Raw genomic sequence first — 14,327 nt, 5'->3', positions numbered from 1 at the left:
CCTCCGGGAGCCCCAGGGCGGGTGCTGGCGCGGCGGGGTGCTGGCGTTTCCATCGTGCTGTCACGGCACCGCGCTGCGCCCGGGGCTCTGTCGAGCACTGAGGCTGCAGGAGCCCGGCAGCCCCCCCATCTCCCGGGGCCTTTCCCCGGGGCCGCTCCGCAGCAGCAGCTCCCCAGGCTGCCGAGTCCTGCGGTGCCTGGATGTGCTGAGGCTGCAGAACATAACTCCAAATGGCAAAGGGAAGACTTTTTATAGCTCGTGAACTCCAGCACTAGTGCGAGGCACGGGGCGTCTAAAAGCAAGAGGTTCGTGCACTGGCCACCCCCAGGTGAGACTTGGGACCTTCAGCAAATGCTGGGAAGGGCTGGCAGGGACTCGGCCAGTGCCACAGTGTCAGAGGAACCCACACGAGGAGGGATGCACAAAGCAATTCCACAGCAGAGAAGCTAACAGCTAAATGCAAGTCTAAAACACAATTCCGGATCCTGCTGCAGCTCCAGGCAGGTGCTGGCAAGAGTTTGGCAAAGCCCAGGTGAGAGACTGCGAGGTGTGGAGGGAGGAGACTCTGGCACCCTCCCTCCATTATGAGCCTCGTGGTCAAACGCTTGAGCTGGGATTCCTGAAGCAATTCAAGACAAAGGGAATAGAAGTTGTGCCAGCCCTGTAGGAACACGCTGGACTTCCTTTATCTTCCCTCCAACCTCAATAAAGTTCCTCATTAGAGGAAGCTGATGCTGGCTACTTTCCGTACGATAGCTCAGTTGAATTTAAAGGTCGTAGGGTGCCTAGTGAGAAAGCATGTCTAATAAAAGGCACAGAAACAACTGCAGTGCCAGCAGATTAAATTCCCCTAGCAAGAGGCTGAGCAGAGGGCTAACAGTCCTGGAAAGGTCACTCAGTACGAGATGCATTTCAAAGAAAGAAAGGGAGAGGGCAAGTCCAGGAAAAGCAGTTGGGAAGAGATGAATAAAACAACACAGCATGCCCCAAGAAGCCAAGACATCAGAGAAGGGGAGGCCTGGGGTAGATGAGGCACAGTGGGGTCCTGGCCTGGCTCCTGCAGGCCCCAGGTAGAAGAGTTTGGATTCTGTACCCAGTTCAGCATCGCAGCCTCAGCCCTCTGCGGTCCTACGGCCAACCCTTAACGCTGGAACTGCTGCTGAGAGAAGGCAAGTGGGACACTGTGTTATGTTGTGACTCAACAGTGACCTGCAGGGGCATTCTTGCTGTTTCTGGGACAGCACACAAGGGTGCAGAGCCAGGAGGGAACTGACAGTGCCCTGTTCTGCACTCAGCAAGGCCAGCAGGCACCAACCCAAAGACAACGATGCACCGGAGCCACAGAGCAAAGAGCGTGTCCCCTCTCTCCTCTCCAAGTTTATTATTATTTTAAATGTTCATCAAGTACACTGCTAGTCAGAGACCCAGCGGCACTAGGACCTGAAAGGGAGGTGGACAGTGAGACCTGGAGCAGCTCGGGCCTGCCAGGGTCAGTGAACCTCTGGACACGCTGGCCTGAGCAAACACGAGCGGAGCGAGCCAGCTGCAGAGCACCAGAGGGGCACGTGGCACCCGGCTGGCCAAGGGGCAACTCTGAAAGGCACAGCACGAGGTGTGAGACCTCTGTCCTCTCCTGTGATGGTGGAGGTCTCCTTGTACCTCCCGTGGATCACATGTCCCTTGCTGCCCCTTGGGCTGGTGGGCAGCTTCCAGCACCCTCACAGGAAGGGCAGTGCGGGAAAGTAAAGTGTGGAACCTGCTTTCTCAGCTCCTCGCAAGCCACATGTAGGAGCAAAGACCAGGCTAAGGCAGAGACTGGAGCAAGCCAGAGAGAAGGCAAAAAGCTGCTGTGGATCATTCATCTAAAAGCAACATGACCCTACTGCTTTGTCGGGTTCACTGTCAAGGGTTACACAGCCTGCCAGCTGCTCAGAAAGACTTTGGGGCGGTTGGTCCCTGCAGTGCCAAAGCCAGCCAGAGGACAAACCCATAAGGGAGAAAGGCTGTCCAGGGACAGTCAGGGGGCATTTAGCACAGGCAAATCTGTGACAAGAGGGGAATTTCCCAGGGGCAGGGGCCAGATTTGATAGCGAGAGCAAAAAAAATCTAAATAAACAAGCTCTAAAGCCTCACTGTGGGGCTGCCCTCACACGCAAAGCATTGGCCGCACCGTTGGGCAGGGGCAGGTGGTGGTGGCTGGGAAACAGCGCACGACAGGGTGGCAAAGGTGCTGTATTCTGTGCTTCTTGGGAAGAAGAGTGATTCTCGGCCCCTTTGAAAGTCCTGAGGAGCTTCAGGCACGCTGGTGGAGCCTGGCAGGGAGCTGGGCCCTCCCCACGAGCCAGCTGAGCCCAAAGCAACCGCAGGGAGCAGGACAGGGCTAGCATCATGCGAAGGGCCCCGCGGGGCTAACAGCAAAGCTTCTCCTCCCAAGCAGCACCTCGTGCACAGCCCACATCGATCAGGACGACCTGGCAGAGTCCCTCTGAGAGGTGAATCCATCACGGCGAGAGAAAGTGAAAGGAGGAGGACGCCGGGCATCACTCAGGACAGACCCTAGACAGCAGCAGAAGCTTAAACGAGTCCTTCAGAGGGAGAGAGGGATCAGCAGGTACCTCCGTGCAGGTGCCAGGCTCAGGCTGGCAGTGTCCAGGGCTGAGAAGGGGAACCTGGGCCCTTCCAGCACTCTGCAAAGGCTCCCAGGAAATCCAGCCTCCTTACGAGGCTGCAGCAGCAGAGCGAGCTGGCGCGGGCAGGAGCTCTCCGCTCGGCAGGATCGGTGGTTTCCCAGGCAGAGCCCACTTACATGTGCTCAGGGTGGTTCTGGAGACACTTGATGACATCGGTGACAGGTTTGCCCTCATAGCAGATCTGATACACAGCTGTGAAGAGGGGGAACCTGCGGGCAGATGAACAAAGTCACCCCTTGCCCTGTCACCCCGGCTGGCAGAGTGCAGCACCTCAACTTCTTGTGACATGGGGAGCAGCGGGCAGGAGCAGGCAGGGGCGGGCAGGAACGGGCAGGGGCAGGCAGGAGAGGGCAGGAGCAGGCAGGAGAGGGGCTCGGTGCCTCAACCGACAGCCCGGTCCTGCCCAGCTGGTTTGATGTGGGCAGTGCAGAGACTGACCTGGACAGCAGAGACACTGAGGGTGCGTTTCCCCTCTCGCAGCCGCAGGAAAGGTCCCGACCCCACCCCGAAAGAGGAGACGGGAGAGACGACAGCACTCACTTATGCACCATGTTCTTGAGTTTAAGGATGCGATGCAGCTCAGCAGACGTCGGGGGTCCCTGCAGCTTCTGCCCGTTCAGTATCTCCTTCTCCAGCTGCTCAATAGTCTGGAACAGCCCAGCAGTGAGGGAGCTGGACCCCGTGACCCCACCTGCTGTCCCCTCCCCGGCGCCAGGCCCCACTCACCTTCCCAGTGCGGGCAAAAGCCTCAGCCACCTTGCGGTTGCGGCCACCGTAGCAGGTGGTGATGAGATCAGCCACCCCGCAGCTCTCCAGGAAGGTGGAGGAGGCGACGGGGCCCTTACAGAAGAGTTTGGCGAAGGCGATCATCTCCATCAGCCCCAGACGGATCACGGCAGCCTTCGTGTTGTCTCCGTAGCCGAGCCCATCACAGAAACCAGCTCCTACAGCCACAACGTTCTGGGAAACAAGAGCAGCGTGGAGGGGTCTGTTCCCAGGGGAGCTCAGGGGTTTGCTGTGCCCACGGCCTGCCTGTGTGACCCCAACACAGGCTCCTGCCTGGCCCTGCCTACGCTCCAAGCAGCCGAAGAGGACGCACCCGCAGTTCCCTCCAAAGCCTGGCCCTTGACCCAACCACCTCAGCGAGGCACGGCGCAATATCCAGGGGGGTTCATTCCCCTGGCAGCCTCCTCCTCCCCAGAGCTCCCTGCAGAGCCCCCGAGAGCTGCAGCCCGGCTAACCAAGGCCTGCAAACCCTGGCTAGCGGCTCGCCCACCTTGAGAGCCCCACAGATCTCCACGGTGTCAGCGTCCTGCACCACCGTCACTCGGAAGTTGGGTGTCTGCATCAGCTCCTTCAGCGTCTGCCCGTGCTGGATGTTCTTGCAGCCTGATAAGACAAAGGGAGAAGCTGATGGGGGAAGACCCTGAGGTAGGACCGTGCTGCTCTCCTGCAGCCAGAGGAACCTGTTGCCCAACTGATGGGCGCTGGTAAACATTTGCAGGTCCACAAAGTGCCAAGCACACGTTGCCTGGCAGATAAACAAAGGTTCAACCTTGGAATTCCCAGAAGATGGGGATGATCCCTACTGCCGCATCAAGCAAGACAGAAGTGACGTGCCCCGTAGATTAAAGGGTCTTTTCAGAGGTTGCAAACCTGGGTTTGTTCTCCCTGATCCTGCAGTATCCTGCGCGAGAGCCTTTCTGTGCGCTCACAGCACTACCACGCTCTGCTCATACCTCTGCAGCCTCTTGCACAGCGTGTTTGCTTTTGTTTAAAATACACTTTGAATCCTGTAACTTCTAACCCAGCAAACTGTTCTGTTGGTTTTGGCTGCTGCGCATGATTCACAGTGTGGAGGATGTTAGGAACAGCCACCGGCTGAACCTTCAGGCAGCCCTGGCTGGCAGTAACACGAGATCCAGGTGAGCGTCCCTTGAAGCCCGAGGAAACGAAGGTAAGAACTCCGCTTCCTAAAGGGTCTCTTAGCATCCACCCCTTTCATTTGTGCCAGGCAGACTGCCCGGTGCTCAGAGTCCGTGCTGGCAGGAGCTTTTAGACACACAACTCCGTTTTTAATGAAGCGAGCAATCGCATCGTAAACCCTGTGAGTGAGTTCATCCAGTTCTGACGGAGTCTCGCTGCCTCCGCAGGGAAAAAGGGCCGGCTCACCCTCGGCAGCAGTCGTTTAAGCTGCACCACGCTCACCCCTTTGCCTTTTCCTGCTCGTCAGAAACGAAGGCTGTTAATGAGGAGGGATGTCGGCTCCTTACCGATGGTTGTTTCACAGAACTTCTCTCCTGCCACTTCATTAGCGATGTTGGCGCCCATGAGGACGCTCATCTCTATTCCCAGTTTCTCGTGGATGATGTCTGAGATCAGCCTCAGCCCATCTGGTCCTTCATCCACCCCCTGTGAGACAACCAGGGACAGAGATGAGCACCTGCCCCCCCCCTCCCCAAATCCCCTCATTCCCCTGTGCTGCAACACTCCGACTCATCCCGGCAGCCCCCCTGGTGCTCAGCTGCACCCCACTCCTCGCAGCACTTGAGATCCCTCCGTGCCCTCGCCCTTCTCCATCCATACTCCAAATCCCCATGAAGACTCTGCCCCCACTTCCCACATCCCCCCCTGTAATTCTGGAGCCCAGTTTCTGCTCCAGCCCCCCAGGCTTCCCCTCGGCCCTGTGCCCCGGCGAGCTGCTCGAGGGCTCCCTCCTCCTGCTCACACCTTGATGAGCGACACCCCAACAGCATCTTTCTTCATGTGGCCCTTGAGCTGGTCACAGACTTGGCCAATAAACTGGTGGGGCACCACGAACAGGAGGATGTCAGCCCCTGCGCAAGCTTTCAGCAGGTCTGGCTCTGCTACCTGAAGAGAGTGTGACTGTCAGCAGGGGCTTGTGCCTGTAGCTGTGCCGTGACTGTGTCCCCGATGCAGGACGAGGGGAGCAGGGGCTTCCCTGGGGGGCTGGGGTGAAGGAAGGGCGTGAGGTCACCGCCCTGAGGTTCCCTTCCAGGGCTGGCAGGGGAGAGGGGCTGGAGCAGGGCAAAACCAGCCCGAGGGGGTCACGCAGAAGCGCTGCGAAGAGCCGGGGTCCCTCCAGGGAGCTCAGCAGGGTCCCGCCGAGGGGCACTGGCCCCGTGGGCTCTCTGCGTGCTGCCACTGCCAGCCCCGAGGCAGCCCCGTGGCCTCGAGCCCAGTCTGTGGGATGCCAGAGCAGGGGCAAAGGTGGGCACGGAGAGGAGCCAGGGCTGCAGCTCGTCCAAGCGCAGATCAAGGTCACCGGGCGGGTGTAACCGAGGCCCGCGCAGCTCGGTGCATCCCCCAGCTCTGCACACACAGCGCCCAGCCCACCGGGGCTCCGGCAGCTCCCAGCAGAGCCCGGCTCTCGGCACCGCACCTCGCGCTGGCCCGCCAGCGGGCCACACTCACCACGTTGGGGGGCAGCTTGTGCCCCGGCAGGTACTTGACGTTCTCGTGCTCCGTGTTGATGATGTCGGTGAGGCGCCGGCCGCCCACCTCCTCCTCCAGCACCCACATGTTCACCTGATTCTCGAAGGTGCTCAGCCGCGCCGCGTTGCTGCCGGCGATCTTGGCAATGGCCGAGCCCCTGCGTGGGCAGAGCAGAGCCGTGGGCACCGGGGGGCACCGGGGTGCACAGCGGGGCTCACGCCGTGCCCCGAGAGGCACCGGGGTGCCTGGCGGCGGGTGCTCACCAGTTGCCGGAGCCCACGACGCAGACTTTCTTGCCACCCATGGTGCGTGGAGCCGGGTCACTGCGCGGTGCTGAGCCCGCCGCCGCTATTTCAAGGCCAGTGGGAGCAGGGGGGGGCCTGCCCCGCCCCCGTCCCCACCCCCGGGGGAACCGGGCACCGTGCCCCGGGGAGCCGGTGCCCGCAGCTCGGGGGCTCCTGGAGCAAATGGGAAATGGCTCAGAGCCCAGACTGCAGCAGGGCGGGGAGGTGTGACTGCCCAGCTTCACGCCCCCCTTCCCCTGCACACGAGTATTTTATTCTCCCCCTCTTCCCAAGCACCGCTTCCCGCAGGTAAGGAATAACGAACCATCTGGTTTAGCGCCAGGGCCCAGCTCCTGCCCTGACCCCACGGCCACAAGCAGCAGCTCTGCCTTCCCCAGGACAAGGGCTCAGGTTTTCCTTGAAGCATTCCATTCCTGCGTCCACAGACCAGGGCAGGTGGAGCGGGTAACGTCCCTTTTGCAGAGCTGCAAACCCTCGTACATAAACTTTAATATTAGTTTCCTCAAAATTGTGCTGGACGGCCCATGGGGCTTGTAACAGGCTGTCACAACTCAGCGAGGCAGCAGAATGCGGAAAGGGGGCTGTCTAGATTTTATTAGCAGCTCAGCCACTAGATTGCCAGTTTTGCTTAAGTTACTTATTTACCACAAATGCACTTTGCAAAGGCTCAGCAAACCCTGCAAGCCAGGAGATCCTACATGAAAGGCTCTCTATAAAAGGCCAAAATATGAAGAACATTTTCTCTCCAGTCTCTTAACCCAATTGGCTTTGTTAGGGGAAAAAAAAAAAAAAAAAAAAGTAGAGATAACCCTATCCCTTCCCAGGCGAGTAAATGAAGGCAGCTGCTGAGAGAAAGCCTGCTGTCAGCACAGAAGGAGGGAGGACAGCTTCCTTCACAGGAGGCTTTTATTAAAACTGGGTGACGTCTACAAGGATACAGTACAAAAAAAAAAAAAAAAAATTTGGTCCACGGAAAAAACCGTAATACTCAGTTAAGAAAAGCAGTTATTCTGCAACAGCTACGTTTGCCTACGCAGTACTCAGCATCCTTCACGTGTGATGACCCTGAGGAGTCAGCGGGCTGCTTCATCAGCACCAAGACCTTCACCCCAGTACCACAGAGGAGCCATTTCCTAAGGGGGCGAAGGAGAAGGGGAAAGTCGAGAGTCTATTACTCACAGACATGTAGTAACACAGACACAAGGAGTAGGGCCACCCAGGCTCCCAAATTCGTAGCAACTTTCCCAACCACACCAAAGCCGGGTGTGGGGATGTGGGGGGGTTTGTCAGTAACATGTTTTTGCAGCTATTCCAAGAGAATGTGACCAACTTTCAAGTCCATTTGCATTACAGTCCCGAGCAGAAATACTGAGAGCCAGGTTAAGAGAAACCATTCGCTTACACCTGACCACTAGTTCACTAGTACTAGTATTCCATGAGGAGGCATCTGGGGCCGCTATTCCCCACAGTAGAGAAAAACCTACTTGTACATTCCTGAACCATGCCGGGCCTTATGGCAGCTCCAGAACCTAAAACTTGACTAAAAACCACAGGAGCTTCAGCATGGAAACACCTGCTAACACGTGCAGCCCCAAGACTGTTCCCGTGACACCCTCAGACCCACAGGAAGGAGCCTCTGGTCCCCCCAGGAAGTGACACAGGGTAAGTGTCCCAAAGGAATGAGCCTACACCACTGCACCCCAGCACAATTCCACCAGGCAGGTGCTGCGGCCCCTCTCCCTGGCGCAGGGCAGGGGAGCAGCCCGACAGCGTGCTGGAAGCCCGGGCGTCGGACTGCTGAAGCGCAGAGGAGTCAATGCTGCCACATCCCTGCAGTTAAGCCAATGCCTCCTCTCCCCTGTGATCCCAGCCTAGGACAGTCTGTCAAAGAACACAAAGGGAACGGGGCAGGGAAAAAGGGACGAGGGAAGAAGCGATTCTCTACACAGTCCAGTAACTTCCTCGAGGAGGAGAGTGACCTGTGAGGCAGCCCAGTGCAGCAGCACCCTCCGAGCGAGGGAGAAGGGCAGGGAGGTATGTCAGCTCGAGGCGTCCTGCCCGCTACGGCTCCTGGCACCTTGCTGTAGAACACGGCAGGGAAGAGACCGGCCACAGAACTTCTGCCTCACGGCAGACCCGGGCTCCCCAGACCCAGGTCTCGTGTGCGCCACAACTAGATGCTAGTTGGGGAGGAACGGGCTGTGGTTTCTGAACTTGAGAAAGGCTCCAAGTCAGCAGTCGTACTGGCTACTGGGGACACTACGGGCAGTGCGGAGTCAAGGGGAGGCTCTCGGAAGCCTTGGGACTGACAAGGCAACAGTCAAGAAGAAAACCAGGTAGAAATGTGTGCTCGACGGAGCCCGTCTGCTTGCCACACCCCAGAAGACCCCAGGTGTCCTGGAGCTGCCCCAGCAGGGACAATGCCAGGATGGGTAATGATGCGGGGCTCGCTGCCGGCGTGGGGCTCTGTGAGCCTTAACAGCTCCGTCTCCACAAACAGCTGTGATGCCTTCCGGCCGGGGAGGAGCAGAGCGGCCTATGTGTTCCGGATCCCCAGGGCCTGCTCCAGTTCCTGCCGTCTCTGCTGCACCTGCAAAAGAAGGCAGAGGCTCAGCACTGACATGCTTGGATGGTGCAGCACACGGCGTCCGAGCAACACGGGAAAAGGGTGAACTCAGCTGGGACCCGCGAGTCTGCGAGAGGAGCTTAGTGCTGCCACCTCCCCCCGAGGAGAGGCAGGTACCCCGAGCCACCGGGTACGGAGCAGGGGACGCTCACCTTGGAGTAGAAGTATCTGCACACAGCTTCCTGAGCCCACGGCTGGAAGTAGAACTCAGCTCTACGCTCCTCTTCAGGATTCCCAACGACATCGGTCATTGTCTGCAGAGCACAAAGGACAAAGCAGTTCAGGGAGTGCAAAAAGCTCTGGCTGTGCTGAGCAAACCCCCACCCCCTCCCCTTTCCTCAGAGACATTTCAGTACAATCAGGTCAGGTTCTTACGCTTGACTCCAATTCTAGTGTTGCTTTCTGAGCAGGAAATTGCCTCTCTCTCTCTCTCTCTCTCTCTCTCTGTGGGAGCTGGTTATAATGAGGGGAGCGTGTGACTGGATCCACCTTCCACACAAGTCAAAGCTTTTACCTTTAAATCCCGGCACTGGGACTGTAGCCAGTCGTTGATGAAGCCCTGAGGATCTCGGGCAAAGCTCAGCATGAACTCACGCTGGGTCTTCAGCTGGTTAATTGTCTCTATTGTTTCATGAATCTGAAGGAGAGAAGCACAGCAACTAAAGTGCTGAGTAGGGGAAAGAGTCAGACAGAAACATCAGGACACCCAACACATGAAGGCAAATTCTTAGACTCCCCGGTTGACCTACACCTATCAGACAGGATTTTCGATTCCCAGTTTCCTGTTCTAATTATTACCAATTTTCCCACTGACCATTTGCTTTAAAACTACACTTCCAGGTAAAGCCATCTCTTTGTAAGCACGGCTTACCCCACTCCAGCTTCCAAATGCACAACCGAGCAAGGCTGAACTCCTGGCCTGTTCAGGGCTCACCTGCTCCAGAGGCACAATCCTACCCCGCCCGGAGGAGGGCAGGCCTGCAGGAGCTCTTCCTACCTTGTTATCCAGAGCAGCAATTTCCTGTTGACTGGCTGTGGATAGCAGAAAGGAATTCATCTGAGTTTTCAATGTATCATCCACCTCCACATCAATGTCATAGCAAGCTGTTTTCTTCTGGTCATTTGGGTCGACACTAGGGGCAAACACAAGATGCTGAAATAAGTGAGCAGCTCAAGAAAGCACCAAATTGTAGCTCCTTGAGGATGCAATCAGGGACAAGGCACAGTAGCGTTAGCTTCAGTGCCAACACCAAGCAGCAAAGCTCTGCTGAAGGCTTTGCAGCACAAGGATCAGGGGATTGTTCCAAGCAGCTTTCTGTCTACAAAAGTGTAACAAAAAGGACGGCACAAAGGTGGGAAGTGCCCTGTGGAAAAGAGAGATGTGGTAAATAAAAAGAGGCGGCTGGTCTTGCCTGTCGTTGGTTCTTTGTACAACACGGGAACTGCTGCTGAGAATCAGAACGTGTTACAGCGCCCTCCTGGGCCAGCATCATCCATCCCTTCCACTCCCCAGAAACAGGAAGCCAAGCGGCCCAGCCTCACCTGATCACATGATTAATGATGATCGGTTCTGGGGGCATAAGCAAGGCGTGAAGTCTTTGCGGGATTTCAGAGAACTTCATCCGCTGAGATTCAAATATCTGTGGCAGAAACACAGGGCTAAGGAAAGGAAGGGCAGCTCAGCGCCAGCCATCGCTGACTGCTGACAGAAGCTGAACAGCCGCCTGTCCCGGGCACTTTCCTGTCCCTTTACCTGCTGGAGGTATTTGTCACAGATGACGTACTCCCGCTCGTGGGGGTCCTGGAGCTTGTGGGTCTTGATATATTGCCACAGCGCCTGGATGATCACGGGACGGGTCTGAGTGTGGATCCCCAGGAGACGAGCCAAGCGGGGATCCAGTTTGAACTGGGGCGGCTGAGACAAAAAGCACAGAAAGGTGAGATGGGCGCAGACACAGCTACCACCACTCGCCTGGCACTGTCACTCCCACCATCTCACCTGGTAATCCAGCATCAGGAGGACAGTACAGCGCACATTTACATCTCCCGGCCTCTTCACCTGGAAGCCGTCTGTCTCCTGAGTTGTGGCAGTCCTGTGCCACTGCAACAGGAGAGGACATTTAGAACCCCCCCGACACTCGGTTCCCTTCACTCCTGCTGCTTGGCTGCCAGTAAATCCCACCCACCTAGAGAAAGTTCACCTTATTCCCACTTACAGGCAGAAACAAGAGTTAATACATTTGTTCAGACCCCCAGCAAGTCAGAGGAAAAGCTCAGGTAAGAATTCAAGAGCTCCTGGCTCCCAGCCACTTGTTCAAGCCTGAAGTATCCCCACCTCTCAAGTTACAAGTGGTACACAAGCCCTGTCTGCTGAAACACCAACCCATTTTCAGAGGTAACACAGCAAAAAGAAGCTCACCTCTACTAGGTGATTGTCAGGGCCATACAGGTCTTTATCAAGTTCAATGACCAGAGATTTAAAGAAGGATGAGAACTTTCTTTTCTGCTTGGTGGCATCATATTTGGACAAAGCAGACTGCAAGCAACACAGGAAGGAAAAGTGTTAGGACAGCAAGTCTTAGCACTCAAGCAAAGCCACCGTGCATGACAGCGTTCCTTTAAGTTCTGAACACCTAAATTCACCAACGTGTACTTGAAAAATCAAGTTCCAAGTCAGAAAGTGAAAGACTGGAGTTAAAAGATGAGCTTGCAGGAATTAAATCACTCAGCAATTGCATAGAGCGCATGTGCCCTGGTTCTCAGAGCCAGGGTACACGAGTGTCCCTGCTCTGCTCTCACCATCACTCTTATAGCTATAGGAATGTGTATAACTCATGTCCTGCCGTGGGGTTACCCATCGGTCTCCAAGTTGGGCTCTCGGTCTCGTCACCATCAGACTCCTTGGAAAACAGAGATGAAGGAGGATATCAAGCCCCTAGCTACGCCCTCAGACATTAAAAAACTGGTTTAATTGCCAATTCCAGATCCATAAAGTCACCTCTGTGGTTGGTTATTTCAAACTTACATCTTCCAGCAGCCGCCCTTCCACCCGAAGCTCCCAGGAGGCAACTGTTCCTTCACCATCCTCCGCATCCGACTTGGCTGGATTGAAGGTATTGGAGATAAAAATACGTAGCTTTCGTTTTTGCTAAGAAAAAAAGCATCGTCTCCATGTTAATTCTGAAATAAATGGCTGACCACCTTGCTAAAACTAAGCTTAATGCCTTTAGCTGCCTGTCTCAGGGCAGGCAGCAAGGAAAGAGGCACTTCTGGTTCCACTCCCTGGCTACATCTGGAGCATTAAGATTCTTGACAGGCCCCGCTCAGAGCGACACGACCCAAGCGTCAGTGCCCTCCTGCCATCTTCATTAAAGATTAGTGTCTGATAACGAGCGCAGCCCTCCCTTACCTTAATGGGGCGCTTCAGAGCCTCCTGGATATCCAAGCGTTTCCTCATGATCGTCTGGTCCAACTTCCTTTCAAAGGCCAGCAAGTCCATATAGGCCTGAGACTCAGGTACGAGTTCACGGATCTGCAGCCAATCAAGAATGCAAAAATCACCCTCAGCTTCCCCCCACTTCTCCAGTTTATTTTGTATCAACCCCCGCTGCACCTGCACAGGCCACTCACCCTCTGAGGTAGAATCTTGTCAGCCATCTTCTTTTTTTTAGCGCTGTTAAGGAAGAAGAGATGCACACAGAGGCATTAACACGGCAACCACCTCCCGCAAATTAACTGCAGGTGTTCACAACAGGAGCAAGACAACGGCTTATTCTCTGGCTTAGCGCTGAGCCTGGATGCCTGTCTCAGGCCCAGGCTCTCATTTTCAGAGGCACTTATCGTTACCATCAGCACAGTCAGGCTCTTTTATTCCCCGCCGCCGCAGAGCTGACAAACCCTGCAGCAGTGTGACTAACTGATTACCTGAACGTTTCACATCCCCTACGAGAGCTCGGAAAGAGGGGTTACGTCAAGTTGGAAAGGGCATACTGAGATAACGCCTAACCAGAGTGACTCTACCCTCAATTAGCTTCAGATTGACTTTTCTAGGAGACACACTTTAAATCAAGGGATAAATTACTGACACATCACACTATACTGCCAGAAACGTAACAGAAACTTGCTCTTGTCCAGCAGCTGCACGTTATTCTTTTATCTGCTGGAAGGCCCCCCTCTCCCAGAGGAGCTGCACAGGGAAGCTGATGTCCCTTTCAGCCACCCAACGAGAAGCTTCCATGAAAATCACACTCATAGAAAGGACCTTAAAGATCATCCAGGGCCACCTTCCACTAGCCCAGGTTGCCCAAAGCCCTGTCCAACCTGGCCTTGAACCCTTCCAGGGAGGGGGCAGCCACTGAGCAACCTGTTCCAGCACCTCACCCCCCCTCCCAGGGAAGAATTTCTTCCTCCTATCTAACCTAAATCCACTCCCTGTCAGTTTAAAACCGTCACCCCTCATCCTATCCCTACAGCCCTGATAAAGAATCCCTCCTCAGCCTTCCTGCAGCCCCTTTCAGCCCTGGGAGGCCGCTCTAAGGTCTCCCCGGATTCACTCCTCCAGCTGAACCCCCCAACTCTCCCAACCTGTCCTCAAAGGGGGTGCTCCAGCCCCCCCCAGCATCTCCATGGCCTCCTCTGGCCCCGCTCCATCAGGTCCGTGTCCTTCTGCTGTTGGTGCCCCGGAGCTGGACCCAGCCATGCAGGGGGGTCTCCCAGAGCGGAGCAGAGGGGAGAATCCCCCCCTGGCCCTGTGCCCCCCCTGCTCTGGGTGCAGCCCAAGCGCAGCACGAAGGCAGAGCGCCCCGGCCAAGCCGAACAGCAAAGCTTTGTGCCGCTGAGTGCAGGCTGACGATGACACCAACCCAGTGCCCGCCGCTCCCCACCGCGCCCGGCACACTCCCCGTTTCAGCGCGAGCTCACCGCTTACTCCCCAATTTCGGGGGTGCCTGCCCGCACCCCCAAACCCCACCTCTCCCCGTAGAGCCCTCGGGGAGAGATGCAACGCCTCCGTGCCGCCGCTGGGAGGGATGTCCCCCATTCCCGAGCACGTCCCCGCTGCCCAGGGAGGGATGCGCCGGGATGGCCCCGTTGCCCGGGGACACCGGCCCTTACTTGTGATTGCGGTTGGGCACGGCCTGCGGTTGCACCTGCTGGAGCTGCTGCGGCGCCGGTCTCTTGCGGGCCTGGTCCAGGCTGGCCTGCGCCATCCCGGGCCGCACCGCCGGGCTCCCGCCGTAACCGGGCGGCCCC

General features: G+C 56.7%; 2 protein-coding genes across 3 annotated transcripts in view; both read right to left on the bottom strand.

Annotated features, from left to right (window-relative positions):
- Positions 1–14,327, bottom strand: part of SMARCD1 (SWI/SNF related, matrix associated, actin dependent regulator of chromatin, subfamily d, member 1) — a 30,725-nt gene that overhangs the window by 4,201 nt on the left and 12,197 nt on the right. The window contains exons 2-13 of one of the 2 annotated variants that reach the window (XR_003400337.1): positions 14,190–14,327; positions 12,708–12,750; positions 12,487–12,609; positions 12,103–12,225; positions 11,497–11,613; positions 11,077–11,178; positions 10,831–10,992; positions 10,620–10,717; positions 10,075–10,210; positions 9,592–9,714; positions 9,230–9,331; positions 8,025–9,041 (exon numbers count right to left, since the gene is read on the bottom strand). The exon at positions 14,190–14,327 is cut by the window's right edge and continues 1 nt beyond it. Coding sequence is in view for 1 of the 2 variants with exons in the window: in XM_026867680.1 (XP_026723481.1) it covers positions 8,988–9,041; positions 9,230–9,331; positions 9,592–9,714; positions 10,075–10,210; positions 10,620–10,717; positions 10,831–10,992; positions 11,077–11,178; positions 11,497–11,613; positions 12,103–12,225; positions 12,487–12,609; positions 12,708–12,750; positions 14,190–14,284 (1,278 nt within the window). In the remaining variant the exon portion in view is untranslated. Of the gene's footprint in view, positions 1–7,326; positions 9,042–9,229; positions 9,332–9,591; positions 9,715–10,074; positions 10,211–10,619; positions 10,718–10,830; positions 10,993–11,076; positions 11,179–11,496; positions 11,614–12,102; positions 12,226–12,486; positions 12,610–12,707; positions 12,751–14,189 lie in introns of those variants that run through there. The other variant, XM_026867680.1, reaches the window with a different exon arrangement.
- GPD1 (glycerol-3-phosphate dehydrogenase 1) lies at positions 42–6,531 on the bottom strand. The gene is made up of 8 exons (XM_026867681.1): positions 6,410–6,531; positions 6,126–6,303; positions 5,421–5,561; positions 4,964–5,102; positions 3,967–4,079; positions 3,417–3,650; positions 3,231–3,337; positions 42–2,899 (listed from the first exon to the last, which is right to left on the bottom strand). Exons 1-8 carry the CDS (start codon positions 6,448–6,450, stop codon positions 2,803–2,805), a joined length of 1,050 nt encoding a protein of 349 aa, XP_026723482.1. The 5' UTR covers positions 6,451–6,531; the 3' UTR covers positions 42–2,802.

This window comes from Athene cunicularia, unplaced genomic scaffold (assembly GCF_003259725.1).
Source record: "Athene cunicularia isolate RWA unplaced genomic scaffold, athCun1 chrLGE22_part2, whole genome shotgun sequence".
NCBI lineage: Eukaryota > Metazoa > Chordata > Aves > Strigiformes > Strigidae > Athene > Athene cunicularia.
The sequence above is the reverse complement of the archived record's forward strand: the minus strand, read 5'-3'. Positions and strand labels throughout refer to the sequence as shown.